We start from the raw sequence: 27753 nt of genomic DNA on the forward strand, positions 1-27753 counted from the left end.
TATCAAAATGTTTATAAAAAAATAAAACAAAAAAGTTTATATGTTCCAAAATAAGAACCCCCTAGGTAAGTAAAACTTTAAACAGAATAAAACTGGCACCTAGTTACAATGTAAGAGTCTATAAAATGCTTTCCATAGGTTATCTTATTTGATCCTCACAAGAACTGGAAGAATTTTCCCTGGTGTCCCAGTTTGCCTCGATGAAATGGCCAATTAAAGTCAGATAAGCACATCCCCCTTAAGTGAGGTGACAGCATTTAGAACTCCAGGAGATCTAAGAAGCACACAGACATTCCTTTTAAGCATTATAAAAACGGCCCAAATAAGTTAAGATATTTGACTAAGGTTACCTGGGTAATAAGTAGCTGACCTCAGATTGGAAGCTTCCCCTTCCTAGACGTGGGCTGTGAAGAGCCTTCTCTTAGCACTCAGCAGAAGGTTCATAGTCTCAAAAGATGGCTCTTCATTCACTCTAGTGTCAAGTTGGGGAACAGAGAGACTTGTACCACAGCCCACCCAGCAGCCTACAAGACACATACCTGTACACATCCTCAGTGCCCCCCTGAGGTTACTGGTAATAAAGACTGGGACAGTGTTATAACCTGGAACCAGCCCTTATTCAAGAGAGACAGCCCCTCCCCAACCAAGCTCCCCTCCATCCTCACTCCAGACAGACACACACGGCCAGGAAAAGGGAGGTTTTAATTTTGTGAAAAGTAGCAGATTGTACAGTGCGTTTCTAGTGCATGAAAGTTAAGATTGTACTGAAAGTGGGCGCTAGCCAGGGATGGGACACATTTGAAGGAATAATGTAGAAGGACAGAGCTGAGGACTGACGGTTTTAGGGGAGCCACCTGGGAGAGCTATCGGGAAGCAAGGGGAGGGTATTTTGGACTGCCTTCCCCCTGATTCCTCCCACTTATCCAAAATGAGGAAAAACAGGCTCTCTGCCCTTAGAGATAAAGCTGTAATTAGAATAAAGGAAGAGAATTGCTTCCCTGTCATGGAAAATAGTTTATGAAAAAGGTTCCCATGGGAGAGGACTTTTGTACAAACATGAAAACATAGATGGCACCTAAGCCATGTCCGCTGGACCCAAACTTTGAGTTGGAACTGTTCTCCCCTCCTTACCTCAAAAACAAAACCCTAAAAAGCTCTCTCAGCCCATTTCTTCCTACAAGCTGCTCAGCCTCAGTGGTACGTGGGATATGGAATGAATAGGAGGGAAAGAGTATCCCCGCATTCAAATCAGATAGTGAGGACCCTAAACTAAAATTATCCCTCTGAGAGACCCAGGATCCTCTGAGTATCTGAAGGACGTGGTCAAAGAAGAGGGTGCTATAGAACCAAGTCTTCCAGGGAGCCAGGGCTATAATACAGGCTTGAAATGGAAGAGATGTAAAGATTAGAAATTTGGCCCAGGACACCAAGAGGTCTCTATCTTCTTACCGAGGAAGCTTCCCTTCCTTGGCTCTACCTTCCAATCTGTGATGTTTTCTGTACCACCAGAGGCAGGAGGACTTCATAAGCCAGCTGTGGGGCAGGGCACAGCTAGTTCCCCACATTTCCCTAATTCCTGGACAGAACTCTTGGGGAAGTTAGCCCTTCCCACCTCTCCAACCCCCCTCCTCAGGTCAAAGTGATAATAAAGCTTGAAATGGCAGTCTGAAGGTGGAGGAATCAGAACCAGATGTGGGGGAAGGGCCGAAGGATCATCCTGGCACTCAACCCTTCCCACCCCTTCCTTCCTCTTCTCTTCTCTTCTGCTCACACCCGCTGGATCTCAAACAGCTTCACATCGGTGTCGTACCAGACTGGTGGGTCCACGTTCCTATGGGGAGGAGGGATGGGGGCCAAACCCCCAGAGATGCTAGGTGAATTCAAGTGAGGAGTAAGAGGAGAATTAGGGCATGCTGTTACCCAAATCCTCTCCATCCTCACTTTCTCCTGTGAGCAAAGAGCTCACATCCAACTGACTCCCTACATGAAGCACCCTATAAATCCATCTTCACTAGGAACACTGGGACTCTGGTGAGAGAAATCCTGGTTACTGAAATCTGAGGCTGCAGGGATAAATGCCCTCTTAGTCTTTCTGGAGGAGAGGTTCTTAATCTTTGTCGTGTCACAGGCCCTTTTGGCAGTCTGCTGAGATCTATGGACCCCTTTCCAAATAATGTTTTTTTTAAAATCCATAATTGAAGGAAGAGCTCGATTTTAATTAGAGGCTAATGTAAGTAAAGATGTAATTTTTTTCTCATTTAATTTCACCAAACCCTTGAAATCATTTACTTGGTAGAGAGACCCCAGATTAAGCATCCCTACAGACTGAACCAATCCTGTCTGACATGTCAGCAGCTACGGTTGGGGGGAATCCCTGCTCCTTTGGAGACTAAGCAGCATGCCGGGTACCTTCATATCACTATGGGGCGAGCGACCAAAGACTTTCTGTCCCCGTTCTCATGCCGCTTTACCTTAGATAGATGACGCCCCACATGTAAGTGCGGAACCACATGGCAGTGCCCGAGTTGGCCTGGTATTTGCGGATGAGGATGGGGTGCGGCACAGGCAGCAGCCCCACCAGGGTGCCGTGCTGGAGAAACTTGAGGATCTCTGATTCGTCCGTCAGCCCTCTGCAGAGGAATGGAAAAGAAGGGAGGGCTCAGAAGTTGCTCTATGTCTATCTCTTATGGACAGATCGAGGGAACCCGAGGCAAAGGGAGGGAATGAGGAGTAGCAAGAAGATCCTAGACCTGGAATGAGTAGACACATGTTTGAGTTCTAGAATGATTCTAACTGTGGGACCCTAATCTCACTTAGGTTTCAGCCACAATTTCCTTATGTGAAATAGGGGAATAATAACTTGCCATATGAGCTTCATAGAGTTACTGTGGAAAGAGTGTCTTTTAAACCTTAGAGAAGCACAGAAACATGAGCTGCTATTATTCTCAAAAGGGGATACGGGATGCCCGGTGAATAGCTCATGGCCTTCCTCCCACCATTTTCTAGGCTCAGCTCCCGTCCCACGGCCCACCCAGGTCACAAGCCTCCCTCTCAGACTCACTTATCAATGCAGATCTTCTCCACCTGAGGCACCAGCACCTGCAGCAGCCGCATAATGGTCTGTAGTGGTAGCTTGGACTTCCAAGAGAGGACCTACAAGAGGGCAGAGCCCAGCCGGGGTTAAAGAAGAAGAGATCAGACCCTAGGTGGGGCAGGACGTGAAAAGCCAATGGTGCTGCGCTCAAGCCCCCATGTCCAGGCACAGCTGGCATCTAAGCCAAGAACAGGGACATCAGCCCGGTATGCATGGAACTCCAGGTTGGGACATCAAACCCACGGATGTTTATTTGGTGACTATTTATTGAAAAACACTGAGAACCAAGAAATATTAACCAGAATGTATTTTACATAGTACTTGAAGATTTTCAAAGTGCAATACATATTACATATAATATATATTTGAAGTGCTATATACGTATGTGTATATGTATACTCATGTACATATTCACAAATATTACATATATTTATGGTTATTGTTCAGTTGTTTAATTGCATCCAATTCTTCTGACTCTATGGACCATAGCATGCAATAAATATTATCCATGGGTATTCTTAGTAAAAATATTAGAGTAGTATGCTATTTCCTATCCCAGTGGATTTAGGCAAACCTGACTTGCCCAGAATCACACACTAGTAAGTACCTGAGGCTAGATTACTCAGGGCAACACTCTATCCACCTAACTGTCTAGCTGCCATATGTGTGTGTGTAAATACGTGTTGTTCATGTGTGTGTATATATGTGTGTTTGTGCATATACACAAATGTGCATAACATGCTTGTGCATACATGTGTGCATGCCTGCTGTACACATGTGTCTGTGGTGTATGTGTGCTGTGCATATTTGTGTGCACATTGTGCATGCACCTTTATGAGCATGCATATATGTATGGTGAGTGTGTTGTGTGTACATGTGTGTTGTACGTGTGTATGTGTTACTGTGTGCAAATGTGTGAAGTGTGCCATGTGCCTTGCATGATTCTACTGTGCATGTGTATATATATATATGTAATATATATGTATGTGCATGCATATATGTATGCACAGATGTATGACTTATTTGCATACACACTCATATGTATATGGTTTTCCTATGCATGCTCATGAGCAGGAGGCTGCAAGGCCCACTTGAGACCAATGTCCCTTGGGTATAGATCCCCACAAAACAGAGCCGACTCAGGACCTCCAGCTCCTCCCCCTTCCAGCCAAGGCAAGCATTCCCTCACCCAGTCTGGTGTGGGGCTCCACTGCCCGTCAGCTGAAGCAGTGGGCGACTGCTGCTGTTCCTGACAGGCTTGGCCAAGCTCCTGGAGAACAGAAAGGGGAATGGGATAGAGACGTGGAGGGGAAAGGGGAAATGAAGAGAGTAGCTTTCCCAACCATTGCCTCAGAGTCCAAGCCGTTCATCTTGCTGGTTTCGGGCGATGGGAACAAGCCCAGGGGAAGTTCTAGCCTGGCACCCTTTGCCCCAAGGGTTCATGCCATAGATACCTCCAAGCCCCACCCCCTCCGGCCTAGCCTGTGACAGGTTTAGGGCTGGTAAGCCAGGGTAAAGGCCAATCCTGATAAAGGCCAAGGGTGTGTGAACCCATCACCCTGACATGAAGGAAGGGAACCTCGCAGATGCTGTGGGAACCAAATCTGCTTCTCCACCAGGTCCGGAGACACGTGACTGCAGAGAGAAGTCCACCCTCACTAGGCCTTATACCTCCCAAGTGTTCCTCTCTAGCCAAGGCCCTACACGCTCTTAGGGACGCCCTACAACTTTCTCTTGGAACCCGGCTTTTACCCCGTTCCACTGCTCTTCCTCGCTCTTCCTGGCTGGGGAGCTGCTCTCAGCTGGGCTCCGACTGGACTCGGGCTCCAAAGATTTCATTGTTCCATCCTCAGACACCTGGGACTTCTCCGTCAGCTTGTCGATGCCTTGGGGGTGGAGTGGAATGGTATTGGTGAATGTTTGGGCAACAGGTGCACAGCTCGCGTTTCTCCCATCCCCACTCCCGGCCGAACTGTGAATACCCCTGATCCAAAGCTTCCCTAAGCTGCATTTAGCCTATTCTAAAGTTTCTCCTTTTCTACTCCATCATTAATATTAAATTAATGATTAATTAATATTACCCATGGGTTAATGTAATTAAAAGAATATAGTGCTAGGAGGACTTAGCCTGTGGGAAAATTTACACAAGTCACATATGATGACTTTTTAGCAGGATCCTATAGAATCCACCTCTCCAGTCTTATCATTATAATCATCAAAATAATTGTTGATATCAAGATGCAATAGAATAGACAAAAATAAAGAAACAAGCCCAGAAGCCAAGGGAAATGTGCAAATATGAAAAACCAAGGGGGTATGTAATGAGGGGAGAGAGAGCTTCACAACATCAGGGTTCAAATTTTTACTAGCTAGCTCAGGAATTCTTAACCTTTTTGTGTCATAGACCCCTTTGAAAATCTAGTGAACCTTTAACCCTTCTCAAAATATTTTTTAAAATTCATAACTGAAGAAAGTATTAGATTTCAGTTAGAAGCTAGTAAAAATAAAGATGTAAATTTTTTCCTCATCCTAATTCATAAACCTACCCATGGAATTTTTCCCATGAACTGCAATTTAAGAAGCCTTGTTCTAGGGTTTGGGTCAATCTATCTGACATGGCAGGGACTGCAGTAGAGCGATCCCTGTTCATTTGGGTCCCAGCTTTCAGAACCGCTGTGCTAGCCAAGTCCCTTAATTACTCTGGACTACTAGCCAGACTACATTTAGCTTTAGCAGTCTATAATCCTACCATGACCACTCCCTGGTATCTATTTCCTTGACATAAATTAGAGAAATGACTGCCCAGGTGATGTTGGCACTTGGCTGGCCAAACCTAGCAAGAACCAATCCTGCCACCACTATGCCAGGGTCAGACCTGGTGTAGCCACAAGGCTGGTCTTGAGGGTACCCGGCTCAGCAGGCGCCGCAGGGCAAGAGCCCTCCATGGAGACACCCTCCTGGGAGTTGGTTCGAGACAAGGTCTCCGGGGTCTTCCTCCGACGCTGCAGGGCTTTGTGGATGGAGGGCATGTCTGTGGGCAGGTTGGCCAGCTGGTGGAAGACACTTCGCTTTCGAATGATGGCATAGACAAGGTTTGAGTTGCCTAAGAAATGGTGAGAAAGTGGGTCAAAGCAGTAGTTAGTCCTGGCCTCAGAAAGGTTGTTTCTGGGAAGAGAAAATATACTCCTCCTCAATCCACATAGATTTGCTAGACACGGTGAATTTGAAGGAAGTAAGAAGAAAATCCCAGGTATAAAAGACAGCATAAGAAACCCATGGGAGAGGATAAAAAGGGATCCAGCCACCAAAAAAAGCTGACCCTAAAACAAGCCAGCTGGCCATACCCAAAGGGGCCTATAAACCAGATGTAACCTTAGAAGTCAGGAGCCCAGGCAACATCTTCAAAAGAGGCTCTGGTCACATTTATTCCTTCATCTGGGAGAAGAGGAAACAGCCCCCTCCCTAACTAGGTCACAACAGTGACCCCAGGGATCTGAGAAGCCATAACGATGCAGAAAAGGTTCATGGATAGATAGGCCAGGAGAGTTCTCACCATCAAACTGGTATTGAATGATGTTGTTAAAGACCTCAAGGAGAAAGAAGACCAGGTGATGGTTCTGGACAGCAGAAAACAGGAACCAGGTGGTAGAGAAAGCCTCTAGAAGGTGGAGTAGCTTATTGGCTGCAACCATGGACAGGCTCTTGAGATATGGAGACACTGGAAGGGGAAAAGGCTCAATCACTCTGGGAGGGCCCAAAGGACCCAAACCACACAGCCTAGGCAAGGTGTGAAAAGCATCATCCAGCCCCAGGTTCCCTATCTCTCTGAAACATAAACCTCTGTGTGTAAAGTCCTAAGCAAGTGCTCTCCTGCCTGCCCCTAGTCCCTACTCTGCCCAATACTGGGTCTATAATAAAAATAATTTGCTGTTGTGGTTTGGTCTTTTTGACCCCATTGTAAGTTTTTCTTAGCACAAATACTGAAATGGTTGCCATTTCCTTCTCCATTTTCATGAGAAACTGAAGTAAACAGAGTTAAGAGACAAGGTCACACACCTAGTAAGTATCTGAAGCTGGACTTAGGCTTCCTTCCCACCTTCCCCCAAATCCCAAGTGAAGCCGGGCTCTCTGTCAGAATATCCAGGCCCCCCACTAATGATCTGCCTCCCACAGGGGCCCCAGGGAAGGAGGCAGCGAGAGGGCAATCCGGCTGCTCCAGACACCACGCCAGCACAAACTTGGTCTTAAGGGGCACTATCAGCCTAATGAGCCCTGGAGATTGGAAGCCACCCCGGCCACTTTCAGGCCTGATGACCTGGTGCTCCCTGGTGGTGAAATTTGGGATAACCGGACCTCTCACCATCTTTACCGTTCACTATGATGGTGAGCAAGCAATCAAAGAGGGGCTGCAGGCGTTGATGGCCGCTGGTGATGATCTTGTGGAACACCTAAAGAGCAGAGTCAGTAACAGGAAAGAGAGGGGGTCAGGACCAGTCTGAACCGTCCACCACCCCTTGGGCCAGACGGCAGGCAGTCCCCTCTTCCACTGCCCCTTCCCAACTCTTCCCCTGGACGAGCCCTATCTGTTCTCACCACAATGAGCAGGTCAGCGTGGGTGCCAGTGAAGACAGGGATGTCCATGGGAACTCGAACCGAATAGGGCTTGTTCAGCCGAACCCCAAAGTTGCGTTCTCCACTCAAGAGCAGCAAAATAAAAACCCCGATGTGCATCAGACCCACTCGAGCTGTGACGCGTGGGGAAGGAATCGTGTTGGCCATGTCGAACAGACAAGGGGAAGGTCAGAAAGGGGATGGAGCAATGGGGGGAGGTCCGGGGACATAGAAGATAGGTGGATCATGAGTGGAAGGAGAGAGACTGAATTCCCTGCTCCCCAGGGGCCCACTCTCCCATGAACTCACACTGATCAGCTCTAGCATCATTGAGGAAGAAGAGGATGGGGACGAGGATATCTAACACATCGCTGCTCTTCAACACGAAGAAGAGGAATTTCTTAAAGTGGGGAGGCAGGTGAAAGCAGAGGAAGAAAGGCCTGGGTCAGAATGGGGAGGAGGCCTGGTGCTCCAAACCTAAGTCCCCTTATTTCTGAGAGGCCCCAAGATACCTCAACCCCCCCATACCTATACATGAGACCTCAACTACTACCACTAAGTGAGCACAGGGTCTCCCTCTCTTACATTTCCAGTCGGGCTCAGAAAACTTACCATCTTCATCTCTGAGATGACTTTATGAATCAGAAGACCTCATTCCACCATCTTTGAGCAGATAGTAGTAATTCTCACCTCTCTCCCATCTCTGAGTGGATCCAGAAGATCTTTATCATCCCCCATTTTGAGCCAACCCAAGACAACTCACAACCATCAATCCCGAGCTTCAAGTGGACCCAGAAGATCTCCTATGCTATTTCTGAGCAATCTCTTTTGGGGGGATCCCAGTTCCTTCCCAGAGAGTCCAGCTAAGGCTGCTCACCTTATTGAAGTCACAGAGCTTCCAAAACAGAACTAGTAATTCCTGATGGAACTGGATTTTCTTGGCTGAGTTGGGCAGATATGTCTGAAGCAGCGGGTTGGAGAGTAACCGGGCCACACCCTTAAGGATGAACTGGAAGTCCTGTAGTGATACAGGGTTGGGAGCCAGCCTAGGACTAGAGGACCATGGTGATTCCCACCATCCCCTGCTCACACACCCATTACCTCTTGTATCAAATCTAAACTCAGTCTCAACTCTTAGTTTTTCCCCCACACCTGTCTTTATCATAACCCTTTTAATCTTTCGTGTCCATGGACTCTTTAAGAGTAAGACCCCCTCCCCACAATAAGCCAGGTACATTTTCAGGGGGGCCAGGACTCCAGCTACTGCTATTACATCTTAGTCCCCACAAAATACAAGCTGTCCCACAATGCCCTATTGTTATTACTTCTAAAGAGAAGCAAACCATCCTATTGCTGCCCCACTAAGGACTATGCCCTTTTCCACTTCTTTCTCCTAATACAGGAGATCTCCTCTCCTCAATCCAAACTCCATTAAAGTTTCACTCCAATTTTTTCTCTTTCAGAGACATCGTTCCATCCTGATTCCTCCCTAGTTTAGGTCAATTCAACCTTTTCACCATCTTCCACCCTCCACCTGTTAAAGCATAGAATACTTTCTCAGTCTCTCTCTCTCTCTCTCTCCTTCTCTGTCTCTTTTGTGTGTGTGTGTCTCTCTGAATCTCTCTCTGTCTCTGTCTCCCTGTCTTCCTCCTTCCTTCTCTCCCTCCCTCCCTCCCTCCCTCCCTCACACATATTCTGTACCACTCATAGCATTACACCTCTTTTAAAATGTGTGAATATATACAAGTATGTGTGCAGGTCTATGTCTACTTCCATTCGGACTTCTCTACCAGGCTGTGGGGTCTTTGGGAGCAGGGGCTATGGCTCGTCTTCTCTCTGCATCTCCTTCAGGGCTTCCACATGGGGAAAGGGCTTCCGCCCCTGCCCGCTTGAGTGGGACCAGTAATGGACTCACCTCCTCACGGTGAATTCGGGACAAGTAGTTCACAAATAGGTTCTCCGGGCCTGGAGGCTGTGAGGAGGGACAGGCACTCTCATTAGTGAGAACTAATAAGGTCTGGACCCTACCCCTACCCAGCAAGCCTCCCTCCCCTACCCCAGGAACCTTCTCCTAGAAGACTCGTTGGCAGGATCTTGACCTGGATATGATCTGTCAAGTAACTACATCATAAAACTACACTGAGTGTCCCCCAGCGGCAGTATCAGTGCCCCTCTGCCCGTCTCAGGCATAGGAGGAACGTGCACCGAGCCTGGGTGCCCCATTAGTATGCTGCGTCCTGGGCTTCTGATATGGCAAAGGTCCCAGCTGCCCATGCCCCTGGGTCTGGGGGGAAGCCCCCTGGCCGTTGGCGAGTGATGCAACGGGAAGTGGCAGAGAACCGTTCGGAGACGGCCCCCCTAACTCCGAAGAAGAGGAGGGGCTCTTACATCCGCGTCATCCATCGCGGTGCCCGTGGTGGTCCCGTCCACAGTGGGGCTGCTGCTGGTGGCGCTGTCATAGTCCAAGGTCACGATGAGCACCTGGGCGGCTTCCTCCACCAGTGGCTCCCGGTAGTCCGAAAACAGCAGGTGGTTGTAAGGAATCCCGTAGCCCACCGGGTCATAGGCACAGACGATGTTGAGGAGAGAGGTGAACAGTGGAAGAGCGTGTCTGTGAAGAAAGGAAGGCCATGGCGGAGGGGCTGCCCCGGGCTCAGGGCAGGCTCGGGAAAAGGGCCAGGGCCAGGAGAGGGCCCTTCCTGCAGGAGCCCAAGCCTGGAAGTGAGCAGCTGAGGGGAGAAGGGCTCTCCATCAAGAGCGGGGAAGCATGACAAAAACGGCAGGTCCCATTTATGGAAGCCTCATCCTAGGGTCCCTTTGGGGTCAGTCGTACACCCCCGCCATGGGAGACAGAGCCCCATGGAGCAACCTTTATTCCAACTTCTCATTCAAAGCCTGAAGAGCTTAGATTATTTGCTTAATGTCACACGGACAACTAGTGACCGATTTAGGGTTCTACTCTAGGTCTTCAGGAGTCAGAGCATCCAATAATCTTCTAACTGCATGCTACTGGAACATTAAGAGCAACATTAGGAGAACTGACATCAGGGAGGGGCAGGTGTGAGGGGAACAAAAAATGTTGTCGTCCAGTCACTTCAGTCACGCTGGAGTATTCACCATTTTCTTCTTCAGATCGTTTTTGAGATGAGGAAATTGAGGCGAACAACATTCGGAGTCACACAGCGAGGAAGTGTCTGAGGCTGGATCTGAATTCAAGTCTTTCCACCACCTTGCTACCCATAATGTTATCTATTAATTAAAGTATTTCTTAATGCGCCAGGCATTGGAATGATTATTGTTACTATCACCATATGGCACTTTTTACAGTTTCCAAAGCACCATAGTGTTGGTACTTTGGAAATACATAAATATATTTTTGAATGCATATTAACATATATTTATACATAAGAAATATATGCATGTATTTATATGTATATATTATATTTATTATTATATTATATATTTCACATTTGATCCTATGAAGTAGGTAGGCAGTTAGTTTAAATATTAAGAAATTAAAGTCTGGTGATGCTAGTTGTTCTAGCATAATAATAATAATAGATAATAGATAATAAATGGAAAAATGAGGATTAGAATTTATGTGCTCTCTCAGTCTTCCACATTACAATGCCTCTCAGAGAAAAGATGTAGAGTAGGAGTTGGAGAGTGGCTATTTAGGAAAAATAACATAAGTAAAATTTCTTTCAAAATTCCCAAGTAGATTACAGGGTGAGCAGCAAGGTGCTGCAGTAAATAGAATACTGGGCGTGGAATCAGGAAAACCCATCTTTCTGAATTAAAATCTGACCTCAGATTCAAGACATAAAAGTCACTTAACCCTCTTTGCCTTAGTTCCTCATCTACAAATGAAATGGCAAAGGAAAGGAGAAAGAAATGGCAAATCACTTTAATATCTTTGCCAAGACAATCCCAAACAGGATCACGAAGAGTTGGACACAACTGAAACTGAACAATGATAACAACCTCCTACAAGGCATCCCAGAAGTCTTACTACAGTTTTTTGGATTTTTGAACATGTTATATATAAAGGGTGTCTATTCAAATAAATCCATCACATTACACTCCCATATAGGTTAGAACAGGAAAGCTTATTTCCTTCTTCCTCTTTATAATCCCGGAGAGTTCAGAATAGGACAATGAGTATTCTGTTCTGTACTATAAAGTAGTGGTCTCCAAAGTGGGATGAATACGCCTTCAAGGGACATGGAAAGAAAATATTAGAACTTTATTTTAGATTTAATTTTTACTAATATTTAATATACTGATTGAAACTGATAGAGTCACTCATGCAGTCTGTATGTCAGTTGTGTCACCCAGGAAAGTGTCTTGAGAAACATGAGAGAGAGATAATAGTGAAGTAGATGATGGCACCCTTATTCTGAATTGTAAAAATATTGTAGCTTATGTGCATGTGATTATTCTGTTACCTAGTTTGAACTCAACTATCCCTTACAAAATGGACAGGTATCCAGAAAAATCCCTATGTAAAATCATAGATTGAAAATAACACTAATAATGTGAGCAGGCAAAAAAGAAAATGGCACAGCTAACACGTTTCCTCTTCCTCCTACGATCTCTTTATCAGTCACATTACAAAAAAACAAAGATGATTTATTCAAGATTTTAAAAAAATCAACTCTTCCCAATAAAAATTATCAAGAAAATTATTTGATATAAGAAATAATGAAGGAATCAGTTTCAGAGAATCATGGAAATAATTAAATGAACTAATACAGAGTGAGATGAGCAGAACCAAGAGAAAAAATGCATACAATTTTATCAATATGGTAAAAACTTTATCAACACAATAATCAGTCATGACTCCAGAGAACTAATAATGAAACATGCTGTTTGTATAAATTTGGATGTATTTGAGCAATATAAAAATTTGTTCTGTATGAATATGCATATTTATTAGAAATATTCAGTTTTTCTATTTCCATTTCAGTGATAGTATGGAGAGTAAAAATATTTTTTGTTAATTTTTAAAAATGTTTTTAAAATAAAAAGTATTTAAAATACAGATTTATAGCCATTAATATTTAATGATTAATCACTAGTGATTAATCTTGACTTAAATGTATACTGTGCCTTGGAACATTAGCTATATCTTCCAGCTAAAATCCCAACTTCTCCAGGAAACATTTCCAAATCCCTCTTAATTTTATTGCCTTCCCTTTGTTGTTCCCATTTATCCTATGTTATCTTATCCTTGTTATTTCCCATTTATCCTATAAAGCTTCTTTGTACATTTTTGCTGTTTGGTCCTTTTAGTTTTGTACAACTCTTCCAGATGCTCTTTGAGGTTTTCTTAGCAAAGATACTAGAATCATTTGCCATTTCCTTCTACAGTTCATTTTACAGATGAGGAAACTGAGGCAAACAAGATTAAGTGACTTGCTCAAGATTATACAGCTAGTGAGTGTCTGATTTTGAACTCATGAAGATGAGTTTTCTTGATTCCAGGCCAGGCACTCTATCCTGTACTACCTAGCTGCCTATTTGTATATGGTTGTCTCCCCAATTAGAGTATGAGCTCCATAAGACCATGGACTGCTTTTGTTTTTCTTTGACTTCCCCAAATTTATCCATTACATAGTACATATTTAATGAACATTTACTGACTGACTAATAAAAGCCTGAAACCACCAGGAGAAGCAGGACATTTAAATACTAAGCTTGTGTTGCTAAAAATGTGTCACTAATAAAAAACTCTCTGCACACTTTAAAAACATGAACAGAAATTTTCCTAACATTTCAAAATCTTTCAAACTATGAGATTTGTAAGTTTTTAATCTATTTGTCAAAAATAGGGAGAATATAACATAATTTTTAGTTTGTAAGAAAGCTGAATTTTAACAATAATATAATATCAATGAATTGTACTAGAAAATGATTTTTGGGATTTAGTAATAAGCCCAATCAACTAAATATTCCTTACATTTGGATCAATGCATCTGTATCTTTCAGCTACAACATCTATAAAACCAAGTGTAAAAATATTACAAATTTAGAATGAGATCTTCCAATCACTCTTTAACAGTATTAAGCCAAGATTTAAAAAAAAATAATAAAATATATTTAATCATATTGCTCTGACTATATCAATTATTAATAATATTTTAGTTAGGGAAAATGTATTTATATATTTAATAATGATCATGTATTAATAATTTTTAAAATATCTCATATTTTCTCATTCTTTTAAAAATTTCATTTTTGGACATATTTAAAACATATCAGTAGAGTACTACATGTATGTAATTTATCAGTCAACAAATAAACATAATATTGGGGTGCGTGTTCATCATTTTCTTTACCGATATACTGCATGATCAAAAAAAAACTTCAGAGACCACCTGTAAAAGAAGTCTTTGGATGATAGTGATGTGCAATTTTTCGCCACTTGGGGGAGCAGGTCCCTAGAATCAGCTAATGGAAAGACCCTCATTATCCCAAAAAGTAGATCCCCAAAACATGTAGTGGCCATAGAAGCACAGGACAAAAATAGGAGAGGGCAGCTCTGCATCAGCAAGGCTCCAAACTCTCCCTCTGACCATTTACACACACACACACACACACACACACACACACACACACACACACACACACACACACACATACACACATACATACACACACACACACACACACACGCACGCACAGAGCCAAGTCTCACCTGTTCTCTGTAGAGCAGAAGAATTGGACCCAGGGGTTGGCACTATTGCAGTCAGGGGATGGGGGCAGGTACATGGCCTCAGAAAAGCAAGTCAGAAGCAACTTCAGCAGTTCGGTCCTAAGAAAGTAGAGGGGGCAATCAGGACCCACAGGGCTCCCTGCCTGGCACAGACCCTGCTTCCCAGAATCGCCGAGTTAGAAAATGCCTCAAAGGTCTACTTGTATGTGACCAAGAATCCCTACAGCAAGCCTTCAACTATGGGGAAATCTATAAGGCAACCCATTCTGCTTTTTAAAAATTTTCTTCCAACTGAAATCTGTCTCCCTCTAGATGCTATCCATCACTCCTGGCTAGTTCTGTCCTCTGGAACCAGAGCAAAAAACAAATCTAAAACTTCTTTAATATGACAATATGCCAAATACTTTAAAAAAAAGAGCCTCCCTTTTGTCTCCCCCTTCTAGGGAGTAGGTCATAATATAATATAATATAATTTATAATCACTGACAGGCTGGTTAGGAGGAGAGAAGAGGAGAAAGAATTCATCATGCCAGACATCCAGCAAGAACATGCATATGCTCCAGCGTCTGGACTCCTCCTGGGCTCACCGGTTCAGGTCATGGGTATAGTTGGGCTGTGGAGAGTGGGCAAAACCCACGCCGGCCTCCCAGATGTACTCACAGCTGTCCAGGGAGTGAATGTCTTCTGCTGAGTCCTGGGAAAGAAAAGAGGGATCGGGCTGGGGGGGAAGAGTTTTGTGGCCTCCCTTAAAACCATCATTATAGATGATTTTCCACTTCTTCCAAAACTCTAGACATTTTATTATCCGCCCTGCCCCTTCCCTTACCTCACCTCCCCAGCCAAGCCTACGGCCATACAAGGGAAAAGACAGTTTTTGTGTAGAAAGTTATTTTTCCCCTTCACTCTGATATCCATTCAAAGAGTGGGAAGTTGGTGGTGTGGGCAGTGAGGGAGAAGGGAGCCAGCCTGAGGAGGGGAGTCACCGAATACCTTTAAGGTCTCAGGGGAAGCACAACTCCCTGCCTAGCACTAATTCTACCCCCACTAGCAACCAACCTGTAAGAGACAATGAACATCTGTGTTCGAACCACTCTCTGGTTTCTGTGCCCCAGGGCAGCTCTGGTACAGAAGCCACGCCTGACTCTAGCCATTAGCTATGCTGCACTTTCACACACACACACACACACACACACACACACACTCACACACACATACACATACACACATACATACACACACATACACATACACACATACATACACACACACATACACATACATACACACATACATACACACACATACACACACACATACACATACATACACACATACACACACACACACACACACACACACACACACACACACACACACCGACCATTCCTGTCTCAGTCCCATTGGGAGAGAATTTTTTGCTATCCACAGGAGGATGCTATCCACTGGATGTCTCCAGTCCCCTAACATTCATACCCCATGGACCCCAACTCACCACAGCACTCTTTCGGTGGCTCTGGACAGTAAAGTCAGGGCAGAAGAGCAGGTCAGCAATGGCCAGGAGCAGGGACTCTGCCAGGGGTCGGGCATTCTCATCCTCCTCGCCCTGCCAACAACAGGAGGAGAGACTTCTAAAACCCAGAAGGCACATACTGCGAGGGCAATGCGCCCAGACGCAAGATGAAGGAAAGAAGCCACCAGAAGTTCCTTTGTAGGATTCTCTTTAAATGATTTCCTTATCTTGTAAATAGCTTCCTTCTCATACAATTTGTTTGCATGATATCTTGCCCATTAAACTGTAAGCTCCTCAAGATCGAGGACTATTTTTTGCTCCTTTTTGTATTCCCAGTACTTAGCACAGTGCCCGGCATGTTGTAGGTACTAATAAACATTTCTTGAATTGAAAGGCAAAGGGGGTGGGATATCTCAATATAGGGACATCTGCTTTGAGGGACAATAAGTGTCATGAAACAGTGGGGTCCATTGGCTAAGCAGAAAGCCGATAGAGTGGGGAGACTTCTGGAGTCCGAATCCTGCCTTAGCTGTGTGACTGGCCAACATCTCTGAAGCAGGAATAACCATAGGGCTGATCTTACAGGGTCTTTGTGAGGATCAAAAGGAACAACATGTGTAAGGTGCTCTGACTATGTTAAAGTGCTATTTAAATGCTAGTTATTGCGGGGGGGGTTCCCCAGGAAAGGAGCTAGGTATAAGAGTCATTCAGAGAGACTCAAAGGTCCTCATACGTTCCTCTCTCCGATGTCCATTAGCAGCTTTCCCTCCTTCCACTTTCCAAGTTTCTTCTCTTCCCTCCAGGCCATTTGCCTGGGATTTGACTCAAGAGATTGTGGAAAGGGGAGGTTATCCTAGCGACATATGGCCCAACAGTTCCTTCCAAGTGGGGCTTTGGGGTGCCCCTGGTGTTCTCCATCATCCTGCCCTGGCACTGTCCTAACCTCCCCTTCTCTGCCCAGTCTTCCTCTCCAACCAACTCTGCCAGCACCTCTGTCCTACCCCAAGCACACCTAACACCCTGGTGGGAGAATATAAAGACCCAAGAGGGCAGAGCTGGGGTATATGGAGGCACGGGGGGAGGGGGAGGGCAGCAAGCGGCCAGGTCCACAACAGGCGGAGGAGACCCGGTCTTGTATCCTCTTTTCTACCCATCAGCCCAAACACTTCCCAGGCAGGGATCCAAAAAAGTAATATTAGAGTATAGTGAAGGCAAGTAATCACGTTAGTGTAGGAAAACTAAACTCTAGTCTCTTCTGCCACTAAGAAGCTGTATGAGCTTGGGCAATCACTCCCTCCCCACCCTCCCCCATAGGTCTAACTTTCTCCATCTGTAAAATGGGAAGATTGGACTAGATCAGGAGTTCTTAACTGGGTAGCTACAGGCTCCCTTATTTCAGGAGATTCATGAAATTTCCTTACATCTTCATTTAAGGTAAATGAGACTTCATAAAATTAATATGAATAATATGAACAAAGAGTTAAAAACAGCAGTTAGGATTTATATAACACTTTAAGGTTTGCAAAAAGGGTAGCTAGGTGGTGCTGGGTCTGGAGTCAGGAATACTTGAGTTCAAATCCTATATCAGATACTCTGGGCAAGTCACTTAATCCTCTTTGCCTCAGTTTCTTTATTTGAAAAATGGGCTGGAGAAGGTAATGGCAAACCACTCCAGTATCTTTGCCAAGAAAACTCCAGAAAAGGGATCACTGAAGCTAATCAACAACTACTACAACAAAAGGTTTACAAAGCACTTTACACTTAACTCATTTGATCCTTTTAACAATCCTGTGAAATAAGTGTTACACCCCACTCTACAGATGAGGAAGCTGATGAGATGCAGAGAAAGGAAGTGATTAGCCCAGGATCATATAACCTGTGCCTGAGACGGGACTCAACACGCCCCCAAGCAGAGAGCCATCTTCCTACAAATCCCTTCCCTTTCCCTCTGACATACAAACTCTTATTCTTCTCCTCCCCTCCTTCCTGGCACATAGACATGGTTTCTCTCTCCTCCCGTCTCCTCTCTCTCTCTCTGACTGTGTATCTGTCTGTCTGTCTGTCTGTCTCTCTGTTTCTCTATTTGTCTCTGTCCTTGTCTCCCTCTGTCTCTCTCTGTCTCTCCGTATCTGTCTCTTTCTGTCTCTCTGTTTTTGTCTCTGTCTCTGTCTCTCCCTCCATCTCTCCCCATCCCCCTCTCTTTATCTCTCTGTCTGCTCCCTCCCTCCTTCCTTCTCTCCCTCTTTTTCTGTCTCTGTTTCTGTCTCTCTCCCTCCCTCCCTCCCTGTCTGTCTGTCTCGCGCTCTCTCTCTCTCTCTCACACACACACACACACACACACACACACAAACCCCTTCTTGGCCAGCTCCCGGCACCGTAGACCAAAAGAAGCCCCTCCAATCAGGATCCTCAAAGATGTAGGGCAGCACCCGGGTGAGGAGCCGGCAACAGTTGAGGACAATCTGCTTCTCTTTTTCTGAGTGACAGCCGCTCTCCGACCCTTGCACCAGCTTTTCTACTGCCTGTCATTAAGGAAAGAAGGTGGAAAGACAAGAAGCTCATCTTAAATTAGGTTCACTGGGACCACATTGTTTCAATTAAAGGTTGAAGGAGCCATTAGGAATGTAAGCTCCTTGAAGGCAGGGTCAGTCTCACTTCTGTATTTGTATTCTCAGCATCCAGCACAATAAAGGTTTAAGAAATAGTGGTGATAATTCTTTTTCTTCTTTTCTTTTTTTTTCTTGCGAGGTAACAGGGGTTAAGAGACTTGCCTAGGGTAACACAGCTAGTGTTGAGTGTCAGAAACCCGATTTGAATTCAGTCCCCCTGATTTCGAGGTAACCAGCTAGCTGTCTGCTATTTTCTGCTAGCTGGAATATCCCCCTTCTCACTATCTTAGTACTGTCAAGAGAGACGAGTATGTCTTCTGGAGTCAGGGCTTAGAGTCCCCCTTTTTTCTTATTTTTGTTTCTTTATTAAAGCTTTTTAGTTTTTCAAAACATATGCGTGGAGAGTCCCCTTTTCTATAGCTTAGAACTCTCTGGGCCAGTTTGGTATCGGCCTGAAAGGAAGGGAGGCCCTAACAGTGCTAGCCCTACCTTACTCTATATTCCACAGTTCTGTCAAGTTCCTGGGAGATACCCTGTTTTTCAGCGCTAAGGTCTGGGAAACAAGCTGTGTCCTGAGCTTGACATACCAACAATCCTTTGCACTCATCCTCTGGATGACCTCGCTCTCTGGCAAAATCACTGCTATTGTGTTGTTTTGACGAGTGTCAGGTGTTCTCTGAGCCCAAACAAGTTCTGGTCAGAAGCCCTGCTAGGAACCAAACTTGTCACATTGTTGCTGTTCCAGCTTATCGTCAAGGGTCACAGCTGGCTGCACAACCACGGAGAGAAGCCCAAGGCCTCCCTCCCACAAGGGGTGGGGCCCCAGAACACGTGCCTACATCCCCTCCTTGCTTGCAAGTCGCTTTTGCTCACTGTGAAATTAAACTTTGGTTCCCGATTCTCCGTCTCTGCTCCATGTGTTTCTGGCCATCCAGAGGGCAGAGGCTGATTGGGCCCAGGGAGCAGCTCTGAGCTACAGAAATCTATACAATCTATAGAAAAGAGGTCTCTAAGCTCTAACTCCAAAAGACATACTCCTCTCTCCTGACAATACTGGGGAAATGAGGAGGAGATACCCCAGCTAGCAGGAAATAAGCATTCAGACAGAGGTGGATGGTAGGAGGCACATGGAAGAGACAGAGAGAAAGGGAGAAGGAGGAGGAGGAGGAGGAGGAGGAGGAGGACGAGGAGGAGGAGGAGGACGAGGACGAGGACGAGGAGGAGGAGGGAGAGAAAGGGGGGAGGAAGAAAGGGAGAGGGAGGGAAGGAAAGGGAAGAAGAGGGAGGGAGACAGAGACAAAGTGAGACAGAGATGGAGAGAGACAGAGACAGATGACAGAGACAGAGACACACATAGAGATAGAGATAGATAAAAGCAAAGAGAGGGAAAGGGAGGGAGAAAGGGAAATAGAGTCAGAGACATCTAGGCTCCCCACCTCAAATTCCAATTTAGGAATAAAAACCCAAACTCATCATTTGCTCAATTGGGAACCCTGAAGTCAAACAGGTGGGTGGAAGAGACAAAAATCAGAGGTATCTAGGGAGAAGGTTTGGTCACTGATGTTACTGAGTCATGTCCAACTCTTCATGACCCATTTGCCATTTCCCTCTCAGATTAAGATTCCAGCTAGAAAGTCTGAGGCCAGATTTGAATCATAAAGATAAGTCTTCCTGGCAGCATTCCATCTCCTGCACTATCTATACCTAGCTATGCCATCAGGTACAGTGAATTAGGAAGCAAAATGACTCCTCTTGGGTTAGATATGGCCTCAGACACTTAGTAGCTTGTAACCTTGGGCATATCACTTAACCTTATTAGTGTCCTTTTCATCATGAGTTAGAGAAGGAAATGGCAAACCACTCCAGAATCTTTACCAAGAAATACTCCCAAGCCTCCCCCCCCCCCAATCAAGGAACACCAACCCCCAAGGCAGCCCTTCACCTTATAGCATAAGGTGGCCAGGTTGGAAGGTGACTCTTCCCGAACAGCCCTGATCTCCGCTGCTGGAACTAGAGCAAAAACATCCTGTACTGAGGTGGCTGAGTCTGCCCAGAACTGGTCCCAGAAAGCATCATCAGTGGCTTCCACAGGCTGAAAGGGAGATGAAGCATTCAAAAATGTCAGTACAATCATCTACCTTCCCTCCCTCAATCCTGAGGATTAGGTATGAGACAAAGGGCTCACCCACAGTTGCCTCTTGGCCAAAAGTGATCTCAGAATACAAAGAAAGGGAATATCAATGTTTTCCTTACAGTCCCAGACAAACCCCAAGATCAAATGGATTTTGGGGAGAATCCCATAAAAATCTCTGAGTCCCTGACTGGGAGACAGTGGAGCCTGTAACAAAGAACCTGATCACTGTGTTGACAAGAAAACAAAAGAACCTATTGAAGAATGGAGTCCAGCCAAAACAACAAAGTCTACCAAGAAGGACAGGATACTGTGGTCAGAAGAGTCAAAATGATGGCATTTTATTCTGAGCACTACTAAAGCACTGCTGTGTGACCCTAGATATCTCCCTTTTGCTCTGAAGCAAGGTGACTGCCATTTAAAAGTTCTGGCGGTCACTACTGGGTCTGTGTCCCAAAGAGATCATGAAAGAAGGAAAAGGACCCACATGTGCAAAAATGTTTGTGGCAGCCCTTTTTGTAGTGGTAAAGAACTGGAAAATGAATGAATGCCCATCAATTGGAGAATGGTTGGGTAAATTATGGCATATGAATGTTATAGAATATTATTGTTCTGTAAGAAATTGAAGCAGGTTGTGGTCCCTTTAAGAAACTAGTCCTTTCAGATTGATTTATTCCTTTCTGATTCCCATCATATCCATCATTCTAGAAGCTAGGACCTTTGATTCACAAATCCTGGCCAAAAGCACCCTTTTTGAATTCCAATAGGAGATATGGGCCTGTCCCAGACCACACCCATCTGAGCCAACTTGGGACACCACCCACAGCCCCCTTTAGCTAAATCTCTCATTATAAAACAGCCAAGCTAGAGTCCTCTCTTTATAGAGGTTCCTATGGCAGCCATACACCTGGCATGCCAAAGATCTCTGCCCGCTGGAACACTGTTTCCGGTGCCTTCTTCTCTTTACCCTCACTCATTTCCTTAACTAGACTTAACCTGACTTCCAATCCCCATAATAAACCTCTTCTATCAATCTAGGTTTTCAGGGCTGTAAATTCCAGGGACTCTTGTGCCACCACTAGACCTCATTTAACTCCGTATCCTTGCGCCGAAACCTGAGGGGTTGCAGGGGAGCTCTATTTGACTCCCTGAACCCTAAGCCTGCCACTAGACTTCAATTTCATTTAAGTACCCCAAATCTATACCTCATCAACATGATGAGTAGCATTTCTAAAATATAGAGAGAACTGAGTCAATTTTATAAGAATACAAGTCATTCCCCAATTAATAAATGGTTAAAGGATATGAACAATTTTCAGATGAGGAAATAAAAGCCATCTATAGTCAAATTTTTAAAAATGCTCTAAATCACTATCAATTAGAGAAATGTAAATTAAAACAACTCTGAGATACCATTACACACCTATCAAATTGGCAAAGATGATAGGCAAAGATAATGATGAATATTGGAGGGGATGTGGGAAACCTAGGACACTAATACATTGTTGGTGGAGTTGTGAACTGATTCATCCATTTTGGGGAGCATTTTGGAACTATGCCCAAAAGATTATTAAACTGTGCATTCCCCTTTGATACAGCAGTGCTACTATTGGGTCTATATCAAATTAATCATAAAAGAGGGGGAAAGACACACATGTGCAAAAATATTTGTAGCAACTCTTTTTGTGGTGGCAAAGAATTGGAAAATGAGTGGATGTCCATTGGTAGGGAAATGGCTGAATAAGTTATGGCAAATGCAGGTAAGGAATGTTAATATAAAAAATGATGAACAGCCTGATTTTAGAAAAACTTGGAAAGATTTATATGGACTGATGCTGAGTGAAACAAGCAGAATCAGGAAAATAATGTACATAGAAACAACAAGATTATATGATGATCAACTACCACAGACTTGGTTCTTCTCAGCAATTCAGTGATCCAAAACAATCCTAATAAACTTTGGATGGAAAATAATATCAGCATCCAAAAAAAAAGTAGCCACTGTTTCTACATTGTGCTCCATACTTAAGGGAGACAGTCTTCACTCTAGATTGCAAATAAGCAAATAAAGTCCTATGCTGTTAAAAAAAAAAAAAGAAAAAGAAAGAAATTATAAGCAGGCTGATTTCAGAAAAGCCTGGAATGACTTGTATGTACTGACACTGAGTGAAGTGAACAGAACCAGGAGAACACTGCTCTTTTCGGCAATATAATGATCCAAGACAATTCCAATAGACTTGGGATGGAAAATGCCATTCAAATTCAGAGAGAGAGAGAGAACTATGGAGGCTGAATGTGACCTGAAATATACTGTTTTCACCTTTTTAAAAATTGTTTGCTTTTTCTTTTTTGTGTTTTTTTCCCTTTTTGTTCTGACTTTTCTTTCACAACATGACTAATTTGGAAATATGTTTAAAATGATTGTACATACATAATCTATGTCAGAGTGTTTACTGTTTAGGGGAGAGGGGAGATAAGGGAGGAAAGAAAGGGAAGAACAAAAAAAAATTAGCACACAAAGTCTTTAAAAAATGAATGTTGCTATACATTTCAACAGTATTGTATGAAGATGTATTCTGATGGAAGTGGATATTTTCAACAAAGAGATTTAACTCAGTTCCAACTGATTAATGATGGACCGAATCAGCTACACCCAGAGAAGGAACACTGGGAAATGAGTGTAAACTGTTTGCATTTTTGTTTTTCTTCCCTAGTTATTTTTACCTTCCGAATCCAATTCTTCCTGTGCAACAAGAGAAGTGTATGCTTCTGCACACATATATTGTATCTAGGATACACTTTAACATATTTAACATATGCTATCTAGGGGAAGGAGTGGAGGGAGGGAAGGGAAAAGTTGGAACAGAAATGAATGCAAAGGATAATGTAAAAAATTACCCAGGCATATGTTCTGTTATAAAAAGTTATAATTTTTTAAAAGGAAGAAAAAAAATGAATGTTGAAAACGATCTTTACATGTATTTGGAAAAATAAAGGGAAAAAAAAGTTCTAGCACTGTCCAGAATATCAAACCACGGCTACTTCCTTTCCTTTGTTCAAAGAAATAGTATCTCTCCTCACTAAAGCCAATTCCTTTACTTTGTACCTCTTCTTCTTTCAGGGTCTCCCAAATACAAACTTTGCTGGTATTTAACACGGGGTGGCTCTGGCCTCCCCTTCAAACAAACACTGTAGTCCGGACAAACTGGTCTTGATGTCCCTCATATACAACATTCCATTTCCAGTCGCTGTGGTTTTGCACAGGCTGTCTTTCATATTCCCTCCTCACCTCCATGGCAGGATATGAACTTAAGTCTTTCTAGTAGAGTTTCTAGCACATACTAGTGCTTAATAAATGCTTGTTTCCTTTCTTCCTTCCTCCCTATGACCTCTATCCTTCAAAGTTTGGCTCCCACATGAGGCCTTTCCTGAACTCCCCCATCCCCAAAGCAAGCACCCACACAAACCTGCTAGTATCTCCCTTCCCAAAAGATTGTATCTACTTAGAATTATACATAACTCTCTCTTTGAGAGCAGGGACTACTTTGTCTCATTGGTTTGGGATCTCTAATGCTTAGCACTATGACTGGCATATAGTAAGTGCTTAATAAACAGATATAAATATGTAAATACACATGTGTATGTGTAAATATGCACATACACATAAACAAGATAAATAGAATGTAAGCACTTTGAAGGCAAAGATTATTCACATAAGTTTTTGTATCCCCAGCACTTTGGACTGTGTCTGGGTCCTTAAAAAAGAAAAAAACTGTTGATTGACAAGTTAATTCCATTAATCTCCCCAATCTTTCATGTGTTTTCTTTCTTCTTCTTCAGGCAATCAAGATTAAGTGATTTGATCAGAGTCACACAGCTAGTAAACAGTGTCTGAGATCTGACTTGAAGTGCCCTCCTGCTCCAGGGCCAGTGTTCTATCTACTGCACCACTAGCTGCACTTTTCATGTATTTCCACTCTTTTCCTTCCTGCTGAATCCTTCCTCTTCTATAAATATGCCTGTCTTCCTAATCCTAAAAAAATAAGTATGTAATCTTTCTAAAAAGTGCCTTTAATGCTTAGAAAATGTTTCTTGAATTGAATTCTACCCTGGCTAATTGTCATTCCATTTCTCTCCTTTCTTTTCCTGCTAAACTTAATAGGAAATCTGTCAGTGGTCCATGTGCCCTCACCATCCTCACCATCCTCAGCTTTTTTCAATCAAACTTCTTTCCCCCCCCATTCCACTGGGTGTTCTCTCAGAAGTCAACCTGGAGGAAAGTTCCTCTGGAACTCCAAGAAGCTGAGGCAAGCAGGGTAAGTGACTTTCCCAGGGCCACACAGTGGTTGAGATTTAAATCCCAGACCCAGCCTTTATTTGTGCCCTGTGCCTGCAATAACTTCTCTCTGCCTCCCCCAAAACTGTCGCTTAAATCCTCTATCTTCCCCTTGAATGCTACCCCTTCTAGACAATATCATGAGCCTGCTGTTGGGAGAGGATGCGCCAGGATGCCCTTCCCCCTCGATTTCGGCAGCAGCCAGGACAAGCCGGACCGCCGCCGCCGGCTGAAAGGGCCAGGTGCTAACAGGGACGGTGTGTCTTCCCGGGACTGTGCAGTTTAGAGCACAGAGTTGACAGAAAGGAATACAATGTCAGTCAGGGGGACGCTGCATTACAGGCCTGTGAACGTCAGACAGAAGAGCTGGGATTTTATTCAGCTGAGATGCTCTTTCAAAACAGCCACCACTGCACTCTCTCCCTAACTTTCCCACCAGGACTCCACCCACTTGGGGACTGGGACAGGAAACAGAAAGCCATAGAGAACTAGCCGCCAGGCCCGGTGATTGGGGCCGATCCCCTGCTGGGGCAGGGCTGGGGGGTAGGAAGAAAACAGGATGCCCCACAGGAAAGTCAGAGAGGCGCCTCCAGGCTCAGCCACAGGAAAAGGCTTCTTCTCACCTCGGGAGCGGAGCCGTCGGTTCTAATCCTGGGGCTCCCTCCAGAGGTCCCCGTTACTCCCTTCCTCCTCTGGGAGGAGGCGCAAAAGCAGACCTGAGCAGGGAAACCTGGCTCCCTCTCCTCCTTTTCAGAACAAGAGTAACGTTTTCCAGGGCCTTCTCTCAGAGCTGGGATTGCGGCGGGGGATGAGGGGATGAAGTGGAGCTTTGTAGAGAAGGGCGCCTGAAAGAAAAAACCCTCAGACGCCCTTTTCTCAGCTTGGCTTCTACACCAAACTAGGTCCCCCGGGGACCAGAGCACCCACTGGCCTCTTAAAAAGCTCCTGCACATGCCGCCCACAGCCGCATCCCCAGCCCAGGGTGTGCCAGACGCCTCCCTAGGGGACTTATCTTTACTCCTCCTCTGCTCTGCACCCGGGTTTGGCCTTTCTACCCACGGACTTGGCGATCTGTGCCAGCTGCAACTGGCGCCTGGGGTCAGGGAGGGCAGCGGGAAACAGGGAGGGGTCGGGGGGAGCATCCGTGGGGAAGACCCGCCTCCCAAAAGCAATGCAGCCTTTCCCGGGAGTCCGCAGCAGCGGCTGGAGGGCAGGAGTGGCCTGTGGGCTTGGGGGGAGGGGTCTCAGAGTTCCACGGGGAGCACGACCCCGACAGTGAAAGCAGAGGCTAACACGGGGGGTACAAGGCCAGGCAGCGCCGGAATAAGAGAATTACGGCAGCGGGCTGTAATGCCTGTTGCTAACTTCAAAAGGCCGCCGCTCTGGGGCTAGAGGGGCTTGAAGGCCATCCAGACCGTGCCCTTCTTTTACAGGAGAAAGAGCGGCCTGCAGAGCCCCAAGGCGGGAGCCAGCCGCGGCACCTGTGACTCGGGCAGGGATGGCCCCCTGCCCCGCGGGTCGGATGACAGGATCCTCACCAGAACCGGGGCAGGGAGGCCCCCCCGTCAGCTGCCGGAAGGAGCCGGGGATCAGGACCGGTGACAGCGATGGGGCCGCGCCTGACCGCAGGGAGGGGGAGCGGTCTGTGGCCGTGAAGGAAGAGGGGCCGGGAAGGCTCCGGGGGGAGGGGGCGCAAGCAGCTGCCCCAGGCCCTCCCTCAGACCGTGGGTTCAGAGGCTGGGGCGGAGGCACGGGGGGGGGGGTTCTGCTGAATCCCGCCTCGGGGACCAGTGTTTGGGCGGCCCACTGGCGGTGGAAACCCCTGTGCCCCCGTCTACCCATCAGCCCATACACTGTGGCTGTAAGAAGGGCCCCCCTCACGCCACACTCACACACACAGCCGGCTTTGCGGTCCGGCCGCAGCCCCCCGCGGAGGGGCAGCGGGCAGGGCACCTGCCACCCCCTCCCCGGGTCGGGCGCGCCCCAGCAGGCTTGGGGAAGCGTGCGGGCCCTCCGGGCCCCGGGGCCGCGAGAGCCCGGCCAGGCCCGACCACAGCGACGCACAGCAGCTGTTACCCCCAGCCCGGCTTTGTTTGCACTGAGTCATGGAAGGCTAGGCGTGCGGACCGACTGGCACCCGGGGTGGGTGGGAGCCGGAACCCAGAGAGGGAATGATTCCCGAGGGGGAGGGAGGCGGGGAGAACACGGAGGGAGGGGGAGGGGAGGGAGCTGCCAGCCGGCTCTCCCAGGCGTAGGCACACGTCAGCCTAGGGCCACAACCACCGCGGCCGGGGGCCGGGGGCTCCCGAGGGCTCCTCTGCTCGGCCCGCACGCCCCCATCACAGCCCACCCTCCCCCAGCTCGTTCCCCCCGCCCGCCGCGGCCTCCAACCCCGCGGCTCCCCCGGCTGCCGGGGAGCCCGCGGTGCAGCCAGCCCCGGCCCCGAAGATGAGGATGGGGAGGCGCGGGGAGGGGGCGCCCAGGCTCGGCCCGGCCCGCACCTGAGTCTTGGTGGTGAGCTGGATGACCGCCTTCCGGAAGTTCAGCTTAGAGTCCGCCGTGCCCATGTCTCCTCCCGCGGCGGCCCGATCCCGGCCCCAGCGTCTCGGGGTACTCTCCCGGTGGCCGAGAGGAGCTCCCCGAGCGAGTCCCGTGCGTCCCCGCCTCGCTCCACCTCCGCCTCCTCCTCCAGGCCCGGCCCTCCGCCGGCACCTGCCGCTCCAGCCCAGGCTCCCGGCGGCCCT

The 27753-nt window shown here is 46.2% G+C and overlaps 1 protein-coding gene across 2 annotated transcripts; it reads right to left on the minus strand.

The window, feature by feature from the left end:
- Nucleotides 1–683: 683 nt before the first annotated feature.
- HID1 (HID1 domain containing) lies at nucleotides 684–27753 on the minus strand. Of its 2 annotated transcripts, none has more exons than XM_074260725.1 (19): nucleotides 27511–27753; nucleotides 20485–20634; nucleotides 18285–18455; nucleotides 15916–16026; nucleotides 15011–15117; nucleotides 14406–14522; nucleotides 10094–10316; nucleotides 9621–9677; nucleotides 8583–8723; nucleotides 8015–8105; nucleotides 7688–7839; nucleotides 7455–7542; nucleotides 6648–6812; nucleotides 5970–6197; nucleotides 4847–4980; nucleotides 4284–4364; nucleotides 3062–3153; nucleotides 2472–2630; nucleotides 684–1831 (listed from the first exon to the last, which is right to left on the minus strand). In XM_074260725.1, exons 1-19 carry the CDS (start codon nucleotides 27574–27576, stop codon nucleotides 1768–1770), a joined length of 2397 nt encoding a protein of 798 aa, XP_074116826.1. In that variant the 5' UTR covers nucleotides 27577–27753; the 3' UTR covers nucleotides 684–1767. The 2 variants fall into 2 exon arrangements, with proteins under 2 accessions (XP_074116826.1, XP_074116825.1); XM_074260724.1 differs by having other exon boundaries at nucleotides 7464–7542; nucleotides 27511–27752.

The sequence above is a fragment of the Sminthopsis crassicaudata genome, chromosome 4 (assembly GCF_048593235.1).
Source record: "Sminthopsis crassicaudata isolate SCR6 chromosome 4, ASM4859323v1, whole genome shotgun sequence".
Taxonomy (NCBI): domain Eukaryota; kingdom Metazoa; phylum Chordata; class Mammalia; order Dasyuromorphia; family Dasyuridae; genus Sminthopsis; species Sminthopsis crassicaudata.